The sequence below is a fragment of the Sminthopsis crassicaudata genome, chromosome 2 (assembly GCF_048593235.1).
Source record: "Sminthopsis crassicaudata isolate SCR6 chromosome 2, ASM4859323v1, whole genome shotgun sequence".
Classification (NCBI taxonomy): Eukaryota; Metazoa; Chordata; class Mammalia; order Dasyuromorphia; family Dasyuridae; genus Sminthopsis; species Sminthopsis crassicaudata.
This window is the reverse complement of record NC_133618.1, coordinates 451,487,861-451,513,136: the sequence shown is the minus strand read 5'-3', so window position 1 is coordinate 451,513,136 and position 25,276 is coordinate 451,487,861. Positions and strand designations below refer to the sequence as shown.

At 35.7% G+C, this 25,276-nt stretch overlaps 1 protein-coding gene across 4 annotated transcripts in view; it reads left to right on the top strand.

Annotated features, from left to right (window-relative positions):
• KIF3B (kinesin family member 3B) overlaps positions 1 to 20,330 on the top strand; it is a 38,485-nt gene extending 18,155 nt beyond the window's left edge. For 3 of the 4 annotated variants that reach the window (XM_074292761.1, XM_074292762.1, XM_074292763.1), the window contains 8 exons: positions 1,702 to 3,175; positions 4,748 to 4,849; positions 5,475 to 5,597; positions 5,683 to 5,801; positions 11,051 to 11,164; positions 11,843 to 11,948; positions 12,509 to 12,687; positions 13,378 to 16,955. In XM_074292761.1, the coding sequence (XP_074148862.1) occupies positions 1,769 to 3,175; positions 4,748 to 4,849; positions 5,475 to 5,597; positions 5,683 to 5,801; positions 11,051 to 11,164; positions 11,843 to 11,948; positions 12,509 to 12,687; positions 13,378 to 13,474 (2,247 nt within the window). In that variant the 5' untranslated portion in view covers positions 1,702 to 1,768 and the 3' untranslated portion in view covers positions 13,475 to 16,955. Of the gene's footprint in view, positions 1 to 1,701; positions 3,176 to 4,747; positions 4,850 to 5,474; positions 5,598 to 5,682; positions 5,802 to 11,050; positions 11,165 to 11,842; positions 11,949 to 12,508; positions 12,688 to 13,377; positions 16,956 to 17,224; positions 17,262 to 20,129 lie in introns of those variants that run through there. The other variant, XR_012486759.1, reaches the window with a different exon arrangement.
• Positions 20,331 to 25,276: the final 4,946 nt, after the last annotated feature.

Below are 25,276 nucleotides of genomic sequence, written 5' to 3'. Positions count from 1 at the left end.
TAAATAGATCTGGGAATCAGAGATGATAATTGAATACATAGAAAATGATGAAATCATCAAGTAAGATAGTATAGAGAGAAAGACACTAGTACAGAGCCTTGGGGAACACCCACAGTTAGTAGTATGACCTGGAAGAAGATCCAGCAAAGGAGACTGAGAAGGAATGGCCAGACAGGTAGGAGGACAGCTAGGAGAGAACAATGTTATAAAAACTTAGAGAGGAGAGAGAATCCAAAAAGGGTAACCAACAGTGGCAAAAGTTGCAGAAAGAACAAGAAGGATGAGGACTGAGAAAAAATCCAATAAATTTGTCAGTTAAGAAATCATTTCTAACTTTTGAAAGAATAGTTTCATTTGAGTGATATAAGGTCTAAGGACAAACTGTATAAGTATTAGAAAAGAGTAAAAGAAATGGAAGCACTGATTGTAGATGTGTTTTTTCCCCAGTAGTTTATTCATGAAATAAGGAGAGAGATAGATATAGAGTGATTTTTTTTCAGTAGTATATTAAGAATTCCTAAATTTCAGAGTTGATGGTTGTTACTATATAAATTGTTTTTTTCTGGTTCTATACACTTCATTCTGTATCAATTCATACAGGTCTTCTCAGGTTTCTTTGATACTATTCCCTTCATAATTTCTTATTGCACAGTAATATTCCATCACAGTAATATATCATAACTTGTTCTGCTATTTCCCAGTTGATGTGCATCTTGGTTTCCAATTCTTTGCTACTATAAAGAGAACTGTTATAAATAATTTTGTACATGTAGAGTCCTTTTCTACTGATCTCTTTGGAATATAGACCTAGTAGTGGTAGTGCTAGGTCAAAGACCATACACAGTGTAATAATTTTGGGGGCATAGTTCCATATTTTTTCCTAGAATGGCTAGATCAGTTCAGAGTTTCACCAGCAGTAAGCATCACCTTTTACAATGAAGCCTTTCCTAATTCTCCCAACTGTTGGTATCCTCTCTCCCAAATTACTCTGTACTTAATTTCTTTATGCTTATTTTTATGGATTATATTTATTTTAAAATATACTTATATATGTCTCTCATATTAGAAAGTAAATTCATTGAGAATAGAAATTGTCTTTTTGTGTCTCCAGCATTTAGCATAGTACTTGTCCATATGGTATGCACTTAAAAATATTTGTTGATCGACTGACTAATAATGTTGGTGGAAGAGAGAGCATGGTGTAGTTGAAAGTAAATTGTAGAGTAGAAACCTGGTTTTGAATCTGTCACTTAACAGTCACTTAACTATAAATATGGGTAAATTATCCTTCCTAAGACTTAGTTTCCTCCTCTTTTATATTACTTATACCTTACAGACTTATGAAAAAAGTGCTTTGCAAACTTTAAAATAAATGAATTGTCATTAATATTTTGCTCTGAAGATTTAATATCCTGGGCGTAATATATATATATATATATATATATATATATATATATATATATATATATATATATATATATGCATATAGATATAGATATAGATATATAGATATATATATATAGATATATCTATATATTAATATATATAGATATATCTATGTATATATATATATGTATATAGTTCTAAAGATATCAAATTTAATTTACAATGGCTTTGTGAAGTGAAAAGTTGTCAGATTTGTGACATGCAATTACTTATTGAAACTGCAACTTAAGAACTGCTTTCTTTTTTTCCCCCTAGGATTTTAGCATCCTGAGCCACATTGGATCAGCAGGCATTAAAATTCATCCCGCACTGACCTGTCACCATGTCTAAGTTGAAGAGCTCAGAGTCAGTCAGGGTGGTGGTACGATGTCGTCCTTTGAATGGCAAAGAAAAAGCTGCTTCATATGATAAAGTTGTTGATGTGGATGTGAAGCTAGGGCAGGTGTCAGTCAAGAATCCCAGGGGAACAACCCATGAGATGCCCAAGACTTTTACATTTGATGCTGTCTATGACTGGAATTCCAAGCAGTTTGAGCTTTATGATGAGACTTTCAGACCTCTGGTAGACTCTGTCCTTCAGGGTTTTAATGGAACCATCTTTGCTTATGGCCAAACAGGGACTGGGAAAACCTATACGATGGAAGGAGTTCGTGGTGACCCTGAGAAAAGAGGTGTCATCCCTAACTCCTTTGATCATATCTTTACTCACATTTCTAGATCTCAGAATCAGCAATACCTTGTCAGAGCCTCTTACCTAGAAATTTATCAAGAAGAAATCCGAGATCTGCTATCAAAGGACCAGACAAAAAGGCTTGAATTAAAAGAGAGGCCAGACACTGGTGTCTATGTGAAGGATCTATCTTCCTTTGTTACAAAGAGTGTCAAGGAAATAGAACATGTCATGAATGTAGGAAATCAGAACCGTTCAGTTGGTGCTACCAACATGAATGAACACAGTTCTCGATCCCATGCCATCTTTGTTATCACTATTGAGTGCAGTGAAGTAGGGCTTGATGGAGAAAATCATATCCGTGTGGGGAAGCTGAATCTAGTAGATCTTGCAGGCAGTGAACGCCAAGCCAAGACGGGAGCTCAGGGGGAAAGGTTGAAGGAAGCCACCAAGATTAACCTGTCCCTTTCAGCTTTGGGTAATGTCATATCTGCTCTTGTAGATGGCAAAAGCACTCACATTCCATATCGGGACTCAAAACTTACAAGGCTCTTACAAGACTCCTTAGGTGGCAATGCTAAAACTGTGATGGTAGCCAATGTTGGGCCTGCCTCTTATAATGTAGAAGAAACACTCACCACACTGAGATATGCCAACCGTGCCAAAAATATTAAGAATAAACCAAGAGTTAATGAGGATCCTAAGGATGCTCTTCTTCGAGAATTTCAAGAAGAGATTGCTCGGCTTAAGGCTCAGCTGGAAAAACGTTCCATTGGCAAAAGAAAAAAGAGAGAAAAACGCCAAGAGGGGGTTGGAGGCAGAGAGGAAGAAGAAGAGGAAGAAGAGGGAGAGGATGAAGAAGGTGAGGATGAAGGTGAGGATAAGGATGACTACTGGAGGGAGCAGCAAGAGAAACTGGAGATTGAAAAGAAGGCCATTGTAGAGGATCACACCTTGGTAGCTGAAGACAAGATGAGATTATTAAAGGAGAAGGAGAAAAAGATGGAGGATCTGAGAAGGGAGAAAGATGCTGCAGAAATGCTGGGTGCCAAGATCAAGGTCTGGTACTGTCCCAAAGGACTTTTTCCAAAATTCACTGTTTGATTTAGACATGTAGTTTGAATACAGCCTGCTCTGGTTCTCTCCCCTTCCTCCTCCCCCAAAAAGAGGGAGAAGTGCCAGAAAATAAATATCTTAGATGATTTTAGGAAAGGGGGTATGGATCAGAGTTTTTAAAAAATTTGCTTAATGAAAGGATACATAGCCTTTATTAAGAATGTATTTTCAGAAGACTATATATATATATATATATATATATATATATATATATATATATATATATAAAAGAGAACTGGGTTCTTGCCTTTGTCACTAAGTTACTTGTGTGATCTTAGGTCAGTCATTTAACTAATTGGTATCTCCATTTCCTCACCTAGAAGTAAAATGTGGCTAGACTAGGGTGTCTTTAGGGTCTATGTCTAGCTTTTTTAAACTACTATGTTTTTAAATTTAAAATGAAAATCTGAATTTATGGAAAAATTAAATTGGGGGAGGGAAGATTATTGACTTTACAAAGTAATTCTCCAAAGGATGTATCTAAATAATCTCAGCATTTCAAATCCTATTTGATTTTAATAATTATGGCTTCCACACAATTTTTCAGTAGCACATCCTTTATACAGAGCACTTGTGATGACGTGTGACTGATGGTACATTTACATTACTATATATTTTACTATTACATTACTATATTTGTACTGTTACATTACATTTATGTTACCATTACAGATGGTATGGGAACTCTAAGCTATTGTCCATGCAACATATGTTTTTCCTAACTTTAAGTCACTGCCAGATTGATCCTGTAATTTAGTGAATAAGGTGTGAAAACCTCTCTTTTACTCTTCTGAGATCACAATGTTGGGACAAATTTTAAAATGAAGAATGAAGAAAAACATTAGCTTGGGGGGAAAAAAAAGAAAAGCTTAAGATACGAGGGAACATTTCACCAAATAGTTAAATAATTGGCTATAATTAAAGTATATATGTGGTACAATATATGAATCATTCTTAGTTTTTGAGGCCTTCTCACTGTTTATATAGGTAGACAGTGATTCAGGGATACAGCAGGTTGTGAAGAAAGAAGTGGTTTCCCTAGCTGGCAAAGGAAAAAAAGAAAAGAAAAAGGCCCCAAATGCTTGAGTCTCACACATATGCCATCAATTTATAAATCAGAAAACCTCTTTCCCCCAGCACTTATCACCAAAATAAAACTGAAACTACCTTTCTCATAATTTTAGGATGGTTGTGATGGGATGGAGATTGAAAATAATAATAATATGCCCCAAGACCTCCATCCCTTAAGGCTGACCTTGTATCTTGTGCTGCTTAGGGAGAGCCAAACATTAACCATAATAAATATACTGGTATATATAAAAGCAGGCACAATATATCAATTAATTTTTGTACTTACCTCTGCATCTAGCATTAGGCTTTTTATACATGTAGTATTTAATAAGCCATTGTTGAGATTAACTTGAAGAGATTTCAATAGTATATATTGGAGGAAGAATATTTTTCTCAAGTCACTTGCAGGACTAATTCTTCCTTGCCTTTCTATTTCTTTTTCAGGCCATGGAAAGTAAGCTGCTCGTTGGAGGAAAAAATATAGTTGACCATACCAATGAACAACAAAAAATACTTGAGCAGAAGCGACAGGAAATTGCAGAGCAAGTAATTACAAATTTGAAGAAAAAAAGTAGTAATTTAAAACATTTGTTTCTTGGTTTGAGGCATATAACAAATATCTTTTATGTTGAATTCTTCCAGAGGAAATTAAAATTAGAAGTATATCACTTTGTATACATATATTGTATTTAATATATACTTTAACATATTTAACATGTATGGTTCTACCTGCCATCTAGGGAAGGAGGTGGGAGGAAGGAGGGGAAAAGTTGTTTTTAATTTTCCAGTAGGGAAAGATAAAAGGGAGAAAGAATAAATGCTTATTAGTTGAAAAAAATGTATACTTTGCATTTGGTTTGGCTTGTTTTCTGGATATTTACATCAAGAGATGTGAGATGTATGTTGTAATCTATAGCTGAATCCTATAAGTAGAACCATTCTCTAGACCAGAGTTGCTTCAATTTTTTCCGTTTGCAACCCTTTTTCATTGTAGAAATTTTTATATGATGCTAGATATATAGGTATATCAAATAGATATACAAATCAAACATTTACTAGTAATAAATCATAATTTTGTGACTTCCATATTTAGTTACAAGACCCCATAGGAGGTTGTGAACCACAGTTTAAGAAGCTGAGCTTAGAGTATCTTTTTTGTATTATTTCTTAGAAACGTCGAGAACGTGAAATTCAACAACAGATGGAAAGTCGGGATGAAGAAACATTGGAACTGAAGGAGACTTATAGCTCTTTACAGCAAGAAGTGGACATCAAGACCAAGAAGCTAAAAAAGGTTGAGAGAAAAGTAGAAAAGTTTGAAATTTTTCAAGAATGAGAGAAATGTTCCTTTTAACTTTGATTTCTTTTTTTGGTTCCAGTTGTTTTCTAAGCTCCAGGCTGTAAAGGCAGAAATTCATGACCTTCAAGAAGAGCATATCAAAGAGCGTCAGGAGCTGGAACAGACTCAAAATGAACTCACCAGGGAATTGAAACTCAAGTAAGTTTGTTATTCCACAATATCTCCCCCTTAATTTTAGTGGCTTCTTTCTATTATTTCCTTATTATTCTTTGTACAACTTATTTGTACATAGTTGTTTGATTGTTGTTTTCACTATCAGATTGTGGGTTCCTTGAAGGCAGAGACAAGCTTTTGCTTTTGTTTATATCTCTGTTTAACTTAGTACAAAGTAGGCACTTAGTAAATGTTTATTGATTATTGACTGGTTGTGGAGCTTCAAGAAAGCTTTATTCTCTGATTTTCAATTTCCTAATCTACATATATATTAGAAATAATAACTGCCTTCCTTCACTTAAGAGGTTGTTGAGAAGATTAAATTAAACAACATGTAAAAGAGCTGTTGAAATGTCATTTGTAACTAGTATCCAGAGATTAGTGGTTCTTTTTCCTAAATTTTAATAAAGAAGACAGTATTATTATCACCATTTTAGAGTGGTAGAAATTAAAGCTCCAAGAATATAATTTGTTGAGTCACATAGCTATTAAAAAGCTATTAGGAAGGGTGTATGAGACTCTTGAATACAAGTTTCTACTTCAGAGGGAGACTGAAGGTCTTTTCAGACTTTGAGTTCCTTACTTTTTGCAGCAGGATTGAAGTGACAGTGATACTAATAGAAATTTGTTTTTTTGTTTTTTTTTTTTTTTTAAACAGGTTATGTTTCTTATTATGCACATGTTCATGTACTTGTGGAGCTGGGGCTTCTGAGAGTTGGTTGGGTCTCTTGCTTTTTTTGAAGACTGTCCAATAGTAGTAACCATGTAGCCTCTTCACAACTACGCACAAATTAAATTACTTAAAACAAATCCAACTTCTCTTCGGGGACCTTTGAACTGGGCAGGATTTGTATAGATTGAGGTGGGGACTGTGGAGGAAGTTGAGTTCCAGATAGAAGACTAGTCTAAACTTAGGTCCTAGGGTGGGAAAGCATGTTAGTGATATAGGGAGCCATCCAATGAGCTAGCATGGCTAGGATGCAGGTTACTTGAGAGGAAGTAATTTCAAGACAAAGATACCAGATGGTAGAGGGCCTTACGTGATTTTTTTAAGGAGTTTTTTACTTAATTTAATAGTCAAATACATATTAAAATAAAAACCTAATCTCCATAGTGACAGCTGCCTCTTGCCTTTACCTTCATTTAAAAAATTAGTACAACCCATTGCCAAAACATAAATGTGAAAAGCAAATCAGAGAAAACCACACATGACCCAAATAGATGGGAAATCTTGTAATTCCATTGAAAGGATGGTCATTTCATCTCTAGATGAGGTTCCCTGGAAACATGTATTTTTCCATAGACACCTCTAGAAAATTTCTTCTTTTTTGGGAATAAGATTGGGGAAATGAGAATGCCTCTTTTCTGTATTGATTTTACTTTGAGTTACTTTGCTATCCTGTCAGTTAAATATATTATTTGAAAAAACAAACCAAAATAGAAATCTTGCATTTTTAGTCTTGAGTAATTATCTATTTAGGTAATTACTCAAGTCTTTTTGATTATATAAAAGTATCTCAGCTATTGTCAAAAGAGCACTGACTGGCAATGGAATTAGAAGTTCTGGGTTTAACACTTAGTTCTCCTTGGTGTGCTCATAGTAGATACATACTAAATATTTGTTGAATTTGTTACAATATTTGCATAACTTTGGAGAAATCATTTATCTGATCTCCAATTTCTACATCTGTAAAATGGAGGTTCAACATGGGGGATACCAAGTGATTGTGGGGAAGTGAGGTAATAGATATTAAGAACTAGACCATAAAGCACACTACTAAACTTTAAAAAAATTATTATTTGGAGGTTTATGAATATTTCATAAGGACAGCTTTTGTGTCTTAAATAACCTTTGTTTCTTCCCCAGTGCCCATCGTGGGGTTCTGAACATGGTTAAGGACACTTATTTATTTGATTTGATTGAATTAATCAGATGTTTATTAAGTTCTTACTATGTGCATGTTGTTGTACCTAGGTACTGCAGTTACAAAGATTAAAATGAAATAATCCTACCCTCAAAAACCTGTTCTTCCTCTGGGAGTATTAAAGACTGACACATTTAAGTAAATAAAAACCAATTTGAAGCGCTAGAGAAAATTTGCAAGGATGACCAAAACAGTCAGTCTATCAGCAAGCATTTTTTAATTACCTGCTATATGCCAGGACTTTGCTGAGGGCATATATAATGAATTAAACAAACTATTTACAGGGAATTTTCTAGAATAAGAGATAATAATCATCTTTGTAAACATAAATAGAATAAAAAATAAAACATTTAGATACAAGATAATTTGGGAGGGAATACACTAGCAGTTGGAGAGTCAAGAAAGGCTTTTTAGGCCTGCTAAGTCACACAATGGATAGAGCACTGCCCTGTAGTCAGAAGGACTTTAGTTCAAATCTGGCCTTAGACACTTAATACTTAGGAGCTGTGTGATTCTGAGCAATTGCTTTGCCAAAAAAAAAAAAAAAAAAAAGTGGTTTCAGGGAGAAGATTTTGCTTAAAGTAGATCTTGGAAGGAAAAGAAAGGGATTTTCTGAGGAGGAAGTGAGGATGCATCTCAGAATAGAAGATAGCCATTGTAAAGTTTTGGAGATGGGAAATGGATTATGTATGTGAGGAAGAGGGAAAGGGTCAGTTTGCTGGGATTACAGAGTATGGGAGGGTGAGTAATATATAATCAGGACAAGAAGGCAGTTTGGGACCAGATGGTAAAGGGCTTTCTAAGCTAAACAGAAGAGTTTATATTTGATCCAGAAGGCACTAAGGGGTCATTTCAAGTTTACTGTGGTTAAAGAAGATCACTTAGGCAATATGTGGTGGATGGACTGGAAGTGGGAGAATCTTAAAGTAGAGACCAAGTAGGAGGGCACTGCAATAAACTAGGTGAAAGATGATGACTAATTTTTTTTTAATAATAGCTTTTTATTTTTCCAAATACATGCAAAGATAGTTTTCAACATTCACCTTTGCAGAACCTTTTGTTCCAAATTTTTCTCCTTCCTTTCCTCCCTCTTGCCTCTCCTAGACAGCTAGCAATCTAGTATAGATTAAACAATGTGCAATTCTTCTAAGCATATCCATGTTTGTCTTGTTGAGCTAGAAAAATCAGATCAAAAGGGAAACAAAAAAAAACATGAAAAAAGAAGTCTTTTGAAATTATTGTTGAAAAGAGCTAAGTCCATCACAGTTGATCATTACATAATCTTGCTGTTACTATGTACACTGTTCTCTTGGTTCTGCTCACTTTACTCACCATCAGTTTATGTAAGTCTTTCCAGGCTTTTCTGAAATCAGCCTGCTTATCATTTCTTATTGAACAGTAATATTCCATTATATTCATATACCATACCTTATTCAGCCATTCTCCAACTGATGGGCATCCACTCAGTTTCCAGTTCCTTGCCACTGCAAAAAGGGCTGCTACAAATATTTTTGTACATGTGGGTCCTTTTCCCCTTTAATTATCACTTTGGGATATAGGCCCAGTAGAGATACTGCTGGATCAAAGGATATGCATAATTTGATAGCCTTTTTGGGCATAGTTCCAACTTGCTCTCCAGAATGGTTGGATTGGTTTCCAATTCCACTAACAATGTATTAGAGAGGAAATGAATATCCAAGAGAAGGAGATTAACAATGTCAGGAGCAGCAATTATATTGAGAAAGATAAGGGCAGAGAAAAGACCATCAGTTTTGTCAATTAAGAGAAAATTGTTAACTGGAGAGAACAGTTTCAGTTGAGACATGAAATCAGAAACCAGAAGACAAAGGAGTTGAGGAAAGAGTGAGGAGAGGAAATGAAGGTAACAAATACAGGCAGCTTGATCCCAGAAATTTGGTTGAGAAAGGGAAGAAAAGTATAGGATGGTTTATTTATTTTTAAAAATTATGATATAGCTTTTAATTTACTAGATATATGCATGGGTAACTTTTTATCATTGACAATTGCAAAACCTTTTGTTCCAACTTTTTCCCTCCTTCCCCTACTCCCTCCCACAGATGGCAGGTTGACACATAAGTTAAATACAATATACCTGTACATGTCCATACAATTATTTTGCTGTACAAAAAGAATCAGACTTTGAAATAGTGTACACTTAGCCTGTGAAGGAAATAAAAAATGCAGGCAGACAAAAAATAGAGAGATTGAGAATTCAATGTAGTGGTTCATAGTCATCTCCCAGAGTTCTTTTGCTGGGTGTAGCTGGTTCAATTCATTACTGCTCTTTTGGAACTGATTTGGTTCATCTCATTGTTGAAGAGAGCCATGACCATCACAATTGATCATCATATAGTATTGTTGTTGAAATATATAATGATCTCCTAGTCCTGCTCATTTCACTCAGCATCAGTTCATGTGAGTCACTTCAGGCCTTTCTGAAATCATCTTGTTGGTCATTTCTTACAGAACAATAATATTCCGTAATATTCATATACCACAATTTATTCAGCCATTTTCCAATTGATGGGCATCCACTCAGTTTCCAGTTTCTGGCCACTACAAAGAGGGCTGCCACAAACATTCTTGCACATACAGCTCCCTTTCCCTTCTTTAAAATCTCTTTGGGATATAAGCCCAGTAGTAACACTGCTGGATCAAAGGGTATGCACAGTTTGATAACTTTTTGAACATAGTTCCAAATCGCTCTCCAGAATGTTTGGATGTATTCACAATTCCACCAACAATGTATCAGTGTCCCATTTTTCCCACATCCCCTCCAACATTAGGATAGTGTATTGAAGAAAGAAAGAGAGGGTCAAAGGAGAGGGTGAGCCAGAGGAAGGGAAATGAGGGCAAGAGAGAGAAAGGAGACTTGGAGGGAATGATTGGGGGGGGGGCGGGTAAGGACAAGGGAAAATGAATGATAAGATGGAAAATGATTTTAAGATGAAGAGAATGGGAGAAGCAGTTGCTCATATTGAATGGCTCTTCACCTGAGAAAGAAAGGGGAGTTGGGAAGATTAATAAGGCTTCAAAAAATAAAGGTTTTATAATACCAGAGGTGAATTGTGTTGAGTAAACTAAATTTCAGGAAATCTCTCTCTCTTAAAAATTAGTAATTCAAATTAGCATTAACAGTATTGTCAGCCAAAAGATTTAGTTCGGCAAAAAATCTACCCTAACAGCTAGAAACTAGCTGCATGTAAGAAGCATATATGTAAGACTGACTTAGAAAATTCTTCTCTTTTTATTGAGGAAAATAACTCAAATGTGGCTGTGTTCTTACAGGCATCTTATTATAGAAAACTTCATTCCTCTGGAAGAGAAAGGCAAAATCATGAATAGATCCTTCTTTGATGAAGAGGAAGATCATTGGAAATTACATCCCATAACCCGACTGGAGTAAGTTACCATTCACCTTTCTTAGAGAGTAATTTGAGTGATCTGAATGAATTGGAATTTGGTAAGAAGAAACCTAGTAAGAACAAAGCCTACTTCATTTCATCTCTGGACAAAATATATTTCTGTCTTAAGTATCACAAAACCAGAGTACTGTATTCATAGAGAAGTTTCACAGAAAGGCAAAGTTGTAATGGGTCTCGGGAATCAGTCTAACCCTCTTATTTTACAGATGATTAAACTAAGGTGCAGGTGGGGAAAGTGACTTGCCAAAAGTATTCATACCAGAGGTATGACTGGCAACCATATTTCCCGAGTCCTTTTTCAATAACTCTGTTAAATTAAGCAGTTCTGCCTCCATTTAGTGCTTTACAGTTTATAAAACATTGTCCTCTCAATAGCATCATGAGGTAGATAGTCTTAAGTATCCCCATTTTACAAATGAGGAAAATGAGGTTTGGTGGTGTTAAATAATTTGCACCTATACAGGTGAAGTAGTGGAACCAAGAAATTGCTTGTGTTCTGGTTTTATATGTAGTAGTATAAAATTTGCCCATGATCTAGTTCATAACAGCAGTCTGGAGAAGGCATAGATATTTGAATAGACTTCATCCTGATTTCTAGGCATCATAGAGGGTTTTTGGTCCACTTCTAGGATGTGACTGATTTCTTTCCCACCAGTAATCAGCAGATGATGAAACGGCCTGTTTCAGCTGTGGGTTATAAGAGACCACTTAGCCAACATGCGAGGATGTCCATGATGATTCGTCCAGAGGCACGCTATAGGGTAGGAACTGTTGTTTTTCTCTCCCCATCAGAGGAGTTTGATTCTTTAGAAATCCTCATGTGCTGAACTATAAATTGAGAGCAAGAAGTGTTTCACTGTCTACAAAGAACCAACTCATTAGGTCTATTGAGTTAGAAGCAGCCTTATAGACCATCCAGTCAATTTTCTTATTTCTTTTTTTAAAAATTGATTTATTTTAAACATTCATTAAAAAATTAAGTATAAATCATCTAGGCCATTTTCAGATGGGGAAATTGAGGCTATGAGGTGGGAAGGGACTTGCTCAAGGTCTCATAGTAAGTTAGTTTTTAAGGCAATACTAGAACACTGGTCTCCTGACAGCCAGTTCAGTACTTTTTGCATTCCCTGTCCAAATGGAATTTTTCTTTATTCTATACTGTAAATGTACTGTAAGTGGTAGGGCCTCTTTCCCATTGCCACTTCCCCTTTAGGGACCCCATCTAGGAAGTAGACAGCGTTCACCACCATATCCCAGCTTCCTTCTTGTTTGGGGTGATTTCTTTATGTCAGCTAATTAGGCATTATCTGTGCATTTCCAGGCAGAGAATATTGTATTACTAGAACTGGATATGCCTAGCCGGACAACCAGAGACTATGAGGGTCCAGCTATAGCTCCCAAAGTCCAAGCTGCTTTGGAGGCTGCTCTACAGGATGAAGATGAAATACAGGTGGATGCCTCATCCTTTGAAAGCACATCAAATAAAAAATCCAAGGCTAGGTAAGTGATATTTATTGAATCTTTAGTATCTAGACAAGAGTGAATAAGGATAACATGTAAAAATATACCTATGATCACAGTTATATTTCATGTACCTAAATAAAACTCACATTTGTGTAGCCTTTATAAAATGGCTTTTTTGGTAACAATCTTATGAAGTAGATTGTAGAAATATATTGTAATGAAAAGAGCCAAAGAGGCAGAAGACCTGGTTTTGAAACTCTCTTCTGCCATTTCTTATCTATGTGATCTTGGGTACTTATCTTCATAACCTCTTTGGGCCTCCTCATTTATAAAATAAAGGAGCAAAGATAGACTAGAAAACATATAAGGTTCTTTAGGTCTAAATCCCATGATCCTGTTTTACAAAGGAGGACATTTGAGACTCAGGGTTAAATGATTTGTTTGGGGTCACATCACAGAGAAACAAACCTAGGTATTCTCTTAAATCTAGTGCTGTAAGAATGTATTATCTTTCCTGATCTGCTGAAGCAGGTCATTCTGCTACAAAGTTCATATAGTTCCTATCACTTAGGCAACTACTTCAAAAAATAATTTGAAAACTATAATGGGGTTATTGGAGAATAATCAAGATGATTGTAATTGACATGGTGTACAAAGAAAGAAGGGCTTATTTAATACTGAACAAAGCTTTGAACATGAAAATGTACTTGTTCTTTTTTTCTTCAGACCTAAAAGTGGAAGAAAGTCAGGATCCTCTTCATCTTCCTCTGGAACTCCTGCATCTCAGCTTTATCCACAGTCCCGGGGGCTGGTTCCAAAGTAACACCAGTAACTCCTCTCGAAGTGTGAGCAAGCCCCTGCTACCTTCTGAGAGAAGAAACCAGAAAAAAACTTGCAGAGACGCCTTTAGACCAAACCAAGAACCCCTTCTTTCTAGGGAATTATGAGGGCCTCTTTGCTGAATAACTGACTTGTGTCCAAGTGCGCTGGTCCTGGGGGTTCTGAAACATGGGAGGAAGAGATTTATAATTTGACATTCGGCCTGCTGGGGGAAATTATTTTAGTTAGTAAATCAGAAATGCATGTGGGTTACAGTAAAGTTGTTAGTGGCAATGAGATGGTCCCTTCTCCTTCAATTTCAACCTATTTATTGCACTGAGCTCCTTTTACTGTTGGACAGAAGGAGCAGAGTTGAAGTTGCTATATAGCTGGATCAGCTCTCCGGAGCCGTTAGGGCTAAATGACAGGGGAGTTTGAAAAGCATAAGACTTAAAAATGTGATTAAATGCATGCCCTGTTTAGAGAAATCCAAAACTTTATTTGGGTTTAAATTCCAGATAGGCAGGAATATAGATCTTTCCCCATCCCCATTAAGAAATATTTGCCTCCCTTGAGAGCTGCTGGATAAAAGGGGGTGGTGTCTTAGGGTCTTATGTATTTCTGCTCCTGAAAGATATGACAATGGAAATAATAGAAATTGATAGATATCCTTTGCCTACTTGGTAGGTTTAGGAAATAGCTTCTTTCAGACCTCAGTTGTCACTGTCAAAGAATAAGTTCACAAACTGATGAAAGTTTCAAATAGTGTCCCTTAGTTTCTCTTCATTCACTATCATGTTGCCACACACAGCTGATCCTTCTCTGAGTCTGGGCCTCTCTGTTTGAGGAAGAATGCCTTACTTTGCCTTTGCTAACAGTGATGGGATTAGGGATAAAGGAATGAAAAAAATAGACATTTAGAGTTCACCTGAAGACCAAGGAAAGTAATTCATTGAGATGGGTACTGGGGTTTTGTGCCTCATTCTCTTCCATAATGGAACAGATTCATTAACTCTTTACTAACCCCACAGGAGAACAGAATCAGGCTGACTTATACGAATAATGAGACTTCATGCTGTGGCATTGGGAACTAGCTTAGGGCAAAGGAACTATGCCTCTAAATAATCTTTTCAAAATTGTTTGGGGCAGTGGCAGACCACCATTATTATACAGCAGAATTGCAGGCTCACTCCTCAGGCCAGGCCTGAGTTTAAAGTAGATGAACTGCTATGTATAACCTGCCTATACTCAGAAGAATACCTGTTTGCAAATACTAGTTTGATTTGTAAGTTTTAGTTTGTTGTACATTGAAATTTGGAGCTATGTTTTATTTTGGTCATCATATGAATGTTACTTTGTTCCTTCCACTCAAAAAGTGTGTGTGTGTGGGTGTGTGTGTGTGGGTGTGTGTGTGTGGGTGTGTGTATACGTACACATGCACCTATATCTCTGTTATATGTGAAAATTTGCCCATTTCTAGAAATACACTAATGTATGAGTGTTGCTTTTGTCTTTATGAAATGCTCACTAAGTAACTTTGTTCAGGCTGGAAAAGCTCTACAATGTAGGTATCTGACTCCATAAGCAAGGGGGACAGTAGTCTCTGGGTCAGCTGTGCTGGAGTACCTTGCTGGCAATGGTGCCTCAATGAGATGGCTGCTCAAGCAGACCTTGGGTTATGTTCTAACTCTGCTGCTCAGTTCCCATTGCATGTTTCTGGATCAGAACCACAAGACTATCTTTGTTTATCTCTGAAAAAGTGAGGAACCATGTGCAATGTCTGTCATTCTGAAAAACAGAGACCTGTATATAACATCTCCCTTCTACTTTGCAGAAACAATTATTCCTTGACCAAGAGCTCTTTCTTTCATCAGCTTCAGTAGCATTATTGAGTTATGCCTTTCTGCCTCTTTTCTGGGAATTAAACCATTTTCCAAGCCTCAAAAGAGGATTTTATTGTTTAAATAGAAACCAAATGATGAGGTTGTTGTACAGCCTGAGATGGTTACAGCTGTATATGTCTGTTTCTTCTACTCTACTTTCCTTGAGTTTGTCAAGATATTTAAGCCGAAAATATCCTATGACAGGAATATTATATGAATTGGAAACTGCAGAACAAGCTATAGTTTGTAATTTATACTGAAATGACCAACCTGACCAAGAGCTGACAAGTGAATCCCAGAACTCTTGACCAATATGTAAACAAACGACCCAGAAACTGAACATGGAGTCTTGCCTTGATTGCTTTGAGTTCCACTTATCTCATATGGAATTAGGGAAATAATTGAAATAAAAAGAAACTTGTTTGGCAGGTGAATGTTGCCATTAAGGCAACCTCCCTCTGGTGCTTTTCTTCTCTCAAAATTGATAGTACAGTCTGTCTTTAAGGATGCTAGTGTGCTGAGGGGCTTTGTTCTGAATTAGACCAAAATACTTAAGGTCTTATGACACATTCCTAATACACCTATGGGTAACTCTGCCAGCCTGCTTGCCTGACAGGCATGCATATCATATTCTGAATCATATGGATTATCTTCTAGCCAGAGCCATTTAGAAATGAATCTACCAAGCTCTAAAGAAAACTCTTTACTGAGTAGGTAGACACATTTGAGCTGTTCACATATCCATCATATTCATCAGAATGGTTTAACATCTTCCATCTTTTGTTATGGTCTGTTATCTGCTTTCATTTTGTAAATTATATGTTAGACACCTTGGATGCATAACCCAAAATCACAAATCAAGGAATGAAGCACTTTCATAAGGATGCTTATATCTAATTGGATTACTCTCTATTTAAATGTCTGCATGCTGCTTGAATTTCATCAGTCATCCTTCCACAATCAGTTGAACTAGAGTGTCATACAAACCAAGCTTTAGGTTCTTGTCACTTTCTTTTCTAATCCTTGTACTGAATGTAGATTTGTTGCCAAGTTTCTGAGAAGTGTTGATTCTTTGTTGACTCGGGAATCCCTTCCTGCCCCAGGATTCCATTTGTGAAGCAGAGACTTAACCTAAACAGTGACTTTTAACTTTTCAGCATTTATAATAGGAAAACCCCCACAAAATGGGTTATTACAACTTGTAAAAATCATAAAGAAATGTTTGGAACTGGACAGAAACGGTTGGACCTGGCTCTTCTGCACTCTGCAAGGGCTGGCAGCTGGTACTGTCTTAAGAAGAGCAGCCCTTCTCTTCCCTCTCAGCCTGGTCCCAGACGTCTCATGGATCTAGAAAGAGATGCTATCAAAGTTGCTTTCATACAGGAGAACTGTCTTGGGGAAATCTTATGGCTCCTTGGAGTTAATACTGATCTTAAATCTTCTCTTTGGCTACCTTTAGACAAAGAATATGTCAATAGTTAGAACTCTAGGTTTTACAGCTGATATTTATTTGTATCACTTCTTTCTTTGTCTAGGAATGTAAAAGTGATTCTAAAATGAGATGTGTAATAAAATCATTCAGATTTATTGTACCTACAAAAATGTCTCCTCATAAATTAAACCGACACTTTTGGAAACAGTTTTGATTATATTCTCTACATTTGTCAGAGTCATTAAAATCAAATGAGTTTCTTTTTTTCATTATGAAAAATGGTAGAAAATTCAGTTGTTTTGAACTAGTATTCTTTTAGTGAATGAATCCGTGAATCTAAAATAGGAAATGATGTTACAGGAGATGGTTTGGGATTATAGAATATCATGAGTAGGAAGAACTTTTGAGAGATCATCTCATCCAAAATTTTTTTTTACAGTTGAAGAAACTGAGTCCCAGAGAACTTAAGTATAAAGGTAAGGAAAATATTACAGCTGGAATGTGACATTAAGTCCTTTGTTCTAAATTCATTGCTTTTTTTCACTATAACTTGTTGATTCATGTCATTCCCACTTTATAGACAAGAGAACTGATGGTAAAGTAAATTAGACTCACAGATTTAAGAGTTGGAAAAGACAGTCCTTAATTCAATTACTTCCCATAATCTTCCCTTGATTGTGGATGTTATCTAAAAGTTTCCACTTTCATATTCATGATATCTGAAATTCTTTTATCATTCTGTCTTGCCCTTTGCCTTAAAAATTTTATGCTCTATATCTCACTATGACCTCCATCTTTCTACTCTTTAGTTTTTTCCACATCATCATCCTGTACTAGTTTCATACTTTCCACTTTTTCTAAGCTTGACCCCTTGTAATACCCACTTCAATTCTCTGCCATTCACTATATTCAAGTCCCTTGTCCTGTTTTTTTTTTTTTTTTTTGTTTGTTTTTTTTATCACCAGTCATGCCTTGCCAACCCCAACTTTGTATTATCCATCATCTGCTGTTCTGATGAATAGAATTGGGGGAACTCATAAAACCATGCTCCCTAGATCCTACTACAAATGGTGTTAACTCATACTCAACTGGGCCCTCATTGTAGTAAAGCAATCATTTTATACTACCCTAATATTTCACTATTCAATTCACCATAGCATCTTTTGCAAACATTTTTTTTTAATACTCCTTCAAACTTCCTATGGTACTACTCCATTTTCTCAGCTGAGAACCTTCACATTTTACCAAAAAATAGTTCATTTATCAAGAACTCCCTTCTTTCTCATATCATTAAAATGTCTTCTGACACTATCTTCTCTGTCTCCCATAAAAAAGTTGCCTTTTGCCTGCCAAGAGAAAACCCTTCTACTTGTATCTTTGGGCCAATCCCATATTTTCTCTTAACAGATCCCTTTATTATCCCTAACTTTCACTAATCTTCAGTTTCTCCTTGTCAATTAGCTGCTTCCTTCTTATCTAAACACATACACATATACATACATCCCTATGTCCCTCATTCTTAAAAACCCCTCACTTGATTCAACTGTCCCTGTTAGCTATTATAGCTATTATCTAGTTATCCTCCCTGGATAAAAGGAGACCATTTCAGACACTTTAAAATTCAATATGCGCAAAATCAAGCTTATCATCTTTCTACTCAAACCTTGCCCTCTTCTGAACTTCTAATATTTTCTTTTTTTTAATTAAAGCTTTTTTATTTTAAAAACATGCATAGATAATTTTCAATATTCACCCTTGCAAAACCTTGTGTTCCAGGTTTTCCCCCTCTTTTCCCCCCCACCTCTTCCCCTAGATGGCAAGTAATCCAATATATTGAATTACTAAGATACCACCATCTTCCTCATTACCCAAGGTCAAAATATGGATGTCATCCTTGATTCCTCTCCCATACATCCAATATATCTAGTCTTTTCCCCAAATCTTATTTCTACCTTTATAATAACATCACAATACATACATATCTGCATATGTATGTATGTATATATTCCCTTCTTACCACTCATGCAACTACTACCCTGATGCAGGCCCTAATGTGTGAAGTATTGAGATATTGGATTGGTCTCCCTGCCTTCCCCACTATAGGCTGTCTTCCTTCCAGCTGCCAAAATGATTTTCCTAAAACACCAGGTATCATTATATTACTATCATAATGGCTCCTTATCTCCAGGTTCAAATATAGTATTTCTATTTTTTTTTTTTTTTTGAGCCTGGGGTTAAGTGACTTAAGTGTTAAGTGTCTGAGATCACATTTGAACTCGGGTCCTCCTAAATTCAAGGCTGGTGCAATATCCACTGCACCACCTAGCTGCCCCTAGGTTCAAATATATTTCAATTTGGCTTGTAAAATCCTTCACACACTGATTTTTTTTTTATTAATTTTATAATGATACATTTTTTTTGGACAGTATATATGCATGAGTAATTTTTTTTATAATATTATCCCTTGTATTCATTTTTCCAAATTATCCTCTCCACTCCCCCCCATGACAGGTAATCCCATACATTTTACATGTGTTACAATATAACCTAGATACAATATATGTGTGTAAATACCATTTTCTTGTTGCACATTAAGTATTAGATTCCGAAGGTATAAGTAACCTGGGTAGATAGACAGTAGTGCTAACCATTTACATTCACTTCCCAGTGTTCCTTCTCTGGGTGTAGTTATTTCTGTCCATCATTGATCAACTGGAAGTGAGTTGGATCTTCTTTATGTTGAAGATATCCACTTCCATCAGAATACCTTTTCATACAGCATTGAAGTACACACTGATTTTTTTACTCTTACACATTTCTCCCTTCTTTGAAGTCTACAGTGAAACTGACCTTTTTGCAGTTCCTTGTATTCCATAAATCTGTTGACACACTGTGTGGAATGCTTTCCTCTATGTTCACCTCCTACTTTCTCAAGAAGTTTTCTGCTCACTTCTCCATCTCCCTCTTACCCAGTTCCATTCATTAAAATTCCAATTTGCATTGTAAATATCTTGTGTGCACATGGTTGCTTCTTGTTTTCCCATTTAAAATCTGAACTTCTTAAGGGCCTGGGCATTTTCCTTTCCTGTCTGGATACACAGTAACTCCATCATAAATGTTGTGGACTGATTGAATTTCAAGGTTATCTAGTCTCTCTTCATTTTACATATGAAGAAGCGAGGACCCAGCAAAACTAGTTCAATTCAAAAAGGTAGTAATTGCAGAATTATAATATCCAGATCCCATCTCTCCAAATTCCATCCTCTCAATTGGATTGCCTCCCTAACTATAATTAAAACAAATCTGAGTTTTAAAATGTATAACTTATTTCTCTTATTTTACAGATGAAGAAAGGGAGACCTAGAAAGGTTCAGAAATGTACCCTCTGCCACATTTGGTGAATATCAGGGCTAGTATAAAGCAGGATATGAATATATGAACTTGCATTCTGACATCAAGTGTAATGCTCTTCCTACCAAAAATTGTTCCCCTTATGACACTTCTTCATCCGACTTTGAGCACCAAAATAAATCAGCCTTAGATACTATTATGTGATTCATTTCAAGGAAATAGCTTAGGCTTCTATGTATCATTAGAAATGATCACATTGTACAGTAGAATCTGGGGAAGAATATTTTTGGAATGTATTTTTGAAAAGTGCCTGCAGTCCCTTCCTCCCCTCACTAGAGGGAAGCAGGTGAAATTGTTAGAAGGATTATAGGACAGATCAGTTAGTTACAATCAGGACAATGAATAGCAAAATAGAAAACAATTACTATTATGTTTCAGAGAACTCATCCTCAATTTCCCCTCTTTCACTTCAGCAGACTCTATATTTTAAACTTTCCCTCTGATTTCAGAAAGGTCTTAAGATCCCCCCAAAAGAAAAAAAAAAAAACAGCTTGGAAGTAACATATGGATAAATTGATGAAGGTAGAATCATGGAATCTTAATTTTTTTTCAAATATTTCACTCATGATAGAGCTGGAAGTAACCTTAGAGATCTATTCTAACTCTGTTGCTTTCATCTCAAAGAGGTAAATGTATCTGCAGATACTCTATGACCTCATTTGGGGTTTTCTTGGCAAAGATGCTAGGGTTAAGTGGTTGTGACTTGCTCAGGTCACACAGCTAATAAGTGTCTAAGATGGAATTTGAACTCAGACTCCAGTCTAGTGCTTTATCCACTGCAACATTTAGCTACGTCTATCTGCAGATTTCCACCCCCAATCCTGCCTTTTAACAACTGATTTTTTTTTTCATTTTCCTATTGTATTGTCCATACACCTATCCCATACACATAATAAAGAAAAAAAAAGGGGGAAAATAAAATTCAGTAAAAACTAGTCAATGTATCACAAAAGTCTGATAATCATAATATTCATACAAAAGAAATGAAAAGATAAGCTCTCATCTTTTTTTCTCCTCCATTGCTTGTATTCCTTCAACTCCTGGTCTCTCTGGCTTCCTTCAAGTACTGACTAAACTCCCACCTTCTACATCATGTCTTTCCTGATCCTCCTTAATGCCTAGTGCCTTTCCTCTATTAATTATCCCCAATTTATCTTATGTGTATCTTGTTTGTATAGAGTTAATTGTTTGGGTATTAATTCCCCTTCCCTACTGAACCAGGGACTTTTTTTTTTTTTTTTTTTTTTTTTTGCTTTTCTTTGTTATCTCAATTTAGCTTTTAGCAACACTGCCTGATACTTAGGTGATTAAATGCTTATTGTTGAATTCTTTATAGCTAAGTTTGGTGATTATAATTTCACATTTCAGTATTAATTTTCCCCATTTGCATTACATTGTCATTATACATCATTTTCCTTGTTTTGTTTACTTTGCTTTGTAACTTCTTTCCATGCTTTTCTAGTTGCTTCAAAAAGTTCATCAGTATTGTATGTCAATTTCATGATGGCATGCTTGCATGGGTGCTCTACAATGGACAATTCTCTTGTGCTTTCCCAGTCATCAATGAAATGAATCAGGGCTGTGTGCTTGTTCCCATGCTGTTTAGCATGATGTCTTCAGTGATGCTGTCAGATCTGCCTTCAGTAAAGATGAAAACCACATCAAGGTCAGCTACTGCAAATTGTTTAACTTGGAAAGACTACAAGCAAGACCAAGAGAGTTAGCATTTGAATTTTTTTTTTTTTTTGCAGATGATTGTGCAGTCAATGGAGCCTCTGAGGCTGAGACACAACAGAGATATGGATCAATTCTCTGTCATTGTGATAATTTTGGCTTGACCACACCAAGAAAATATTATTCACCAACCAGCAATGCACCATCCATAATATGGATGGTGAATGGAGAAATGGCAAATGGACAAATTTTTAATGCTGTGGATAAATTTACTTACCTTGGCAGCATATTCTCTAGGCACATATATATAGATGCTGAAGTTGATGTATGCATTGTCAGAATTAGTTCAGTATTTGGAGTGTTCTCAAGGAAAGTATGAGAAAGAAGAGATATTAATTAGACTGCCTACAAACTGAAGGTCTTCAGAAGCAGTGTGCTGACCATGTTATATGCCTATGAAACCTGGATAGCGTGCGAGTGCCATGCCAGAAAACTCAATTGCTTCCATTTGAATTGTCTTAGGAAGATTCTGAAGAACACCTGGCAAGACGAGGTATTTTCATTGAGGTTTTTCTCAAGCTGAACTGCCAAGATTCAAATTCTACTGCAGAGAGTACAACTTCAAATGGTTGGCTGTGTTGTTCAAATGCCAAATGTATATTTGCCTAAAAGACTATTTTATGGAGAATTCTCACAAAGCAAGTACTCATATGGTGGAGGTTAGAAAAAAGTGATACAAGGACACTCTTAAAGTCTTGCTGAAGAACTCTGAAATCAATTGTGAGACATAGGAGATGTCCCACTGGCCCAGGATTGCTGGAGTGCTCACATCAAAGAAGGTGCTATTTTTTTTTTTTGAGTAAAGCACAATTGCAGTAGCTCAAAAGAAACATGGGATACACAAATTTAGACTTCTCTACTTCAAATATTGGACCTGTGGTACAGACTTTCAAACTCATAATTGATTTGGTCTGCCACAGTTAAACACATTATACCTTGACCCCATTATAGTGATGTCATATTGGTCCTCTTCTAGAATGAAGGATAACATCTAATCAACCAATATCATAATTATAATGTCTTTTAAAAACAGCTTTTTTATTGATATCTTTGGTGTTTACATCACTTAGATTTCCCCCATATTCTGTATCTATTTACTTCCTTCCAGAAAGCCGTTCCTTATAAAAAAGAAATTTTAAAAAAAGAGAGAAAAAAAATCAGGAAAATCAGTATACTGGGAAAATTTGAAAAGCATACACAATGTTTCATACCTGTGGATCTCTCTTTCAGCCTTGCACATCTGCAGAGAAGAGAAAGAGTGGGGAAGGTACATTCTCATATTTCTTCTTAAGCTTGTTCTTTATTATTTCTCATTATTGTTTTGATTACTTCATGGTATTCTTTCCATTTACATTTATATAGTTATTGTGCATATTGTTTTTCCAGGCTCTGCTTATTTTACTTTAAATAATTTTGTCTTTCCATGTATATTGTATTCACCATGTTATCATTTCTTATATAGCAGAAATATTCCATACATTTAAGTAACCAATTTGTTTAATCATTCCACAATCAATGGCCATATACTTTGTTTACAATTCTTTGTTATAAAGTGCAATTCTAAATATTTAGGTGTATTGGAAGATTTTCTTTTTTGTCATTGATCTTTTAGGGGGGTGTATGTTCAGAAGTGGAATCCTTGGGATCCAAAGTTATGGACATTTTAATCATAATCTTAGCATAATTTCAAATAGCTTTTTTTGGAATAGTTGGGTCAACTCAGAGTTCTACCATAACTTCCCCAACATTGACTATTCTCATCTTTTATAATCTTTGGCAATTTGTTGGGTGGGGGATGAAGGGTCAGGGCTTTTTTGATTTGTATTTCCCTTAAAATTGAATTTGAGCATTCTAATGATTTACAATTCTTTCTTTGGGAAATATTTGTTGGTATCTCTCCTTTATAGACTCAGTGAATGGAGAACTGGGCTAGGAGTAAGGAGAACTTGAGTTCAAATCTAGTCCCAGACATTTAACTAGTTGTGTGACCTTGGAGAAGAAAATGGCAAACCATTCCAGTATCCTTACCTTCTCAGTAATATGGTTCATACTCACAAGGAGTTGGATACAACTAGGCAACGACTCCTCTGACTGCTTACCTATTGCTATGTTTTTTTCTTTTTTAAAATGTAAAGGAAATCATCTGATAATATATTTTAAACCTCAATCTATTTTAAATTTCAGTGTCAACTGTGAAATGAAGTAATAGGAAGAGGTCATAATTTAAGGTCTCTTTCCACTGTAAATCCTGGAGTGCCACATTGGAAACAGACTTGGAATTGGCAGTGGGAAGATCTTCTTTTGAATCCCAGATCTTACTAACTGAATGACTTAGAGCAAATCACTTATTCACACTGGACTTCTGATTCCTTATTTATAAAATGAAGAGATTGAGCTAAACTAGTGGTGTCTATCTGAAATAGAAATGGAGCCCACTAATTGTTCATAAGTAGAATCAAATGTTTGTATATTTATTTTCCATGAATACATCATACATTAACATGAGATAGGAAGTACATTTTGATCTGGTTCAGCTGCCCTGGTGAGTATTTGGGGCCACATTTTTGACATCTCTTGACTAGAGAATCCTAAAGTTCTTTCCAACTTAAGATCTTCTAATACCATGATTTTGGCAGGTTCTTTTAGATTAGATTTCTAAAAAATATCTCCCACTTACATACTACTATGCAGTTAACAAAGAACTTTACACAAATGATCTCATTTGGTCCTAATATGTCCTGAGATAGATAAAGGTATACTTTATTTTTATTTTTTTAATAGTTTTTATTTACCAAATATTTGCATGGGTAATTTTACAACATTGACAATTGCCAAACCATTTGTTCCAATTTTTCCCCTCTTCCCCCCCACCCAGATGGCAGGTCGACCAATACATGTTAAATATGTTAGAGTATAAATTAAATACATTATATGTATACATAACAAAACAGTTGTTTTGCTGAACAAAAAGAATTGGACTTTGAAATAGTGTACATTTAGCCTGTGAAGGAAATCCAAAATGCAGGCGGACAAAATTAGAGGGATTGGAAATTCTATGTAGTGGTTCATAGTCATCTCCCAGAGTTCTTTTGCTGGGTGTAGCTGGTTCAGTTCATTACTGCTCTATTGGAACTAATTTGGTTCATCTCATTGTTGGAGAGAGCCACGTCCATCAGAATTGATCATCATAAAGTATTGTTGTTGAAGTATATAATGATCTGATTCTGCTCATTTCACTCAGTATCAGTTCATGTAAGTCTCTCCAGGCCTTTCTGAAATCATCCTGTTGGTCATTTCTTACAGAACAATAATATTCCATAATATTCATATACCACAATTTATTCAG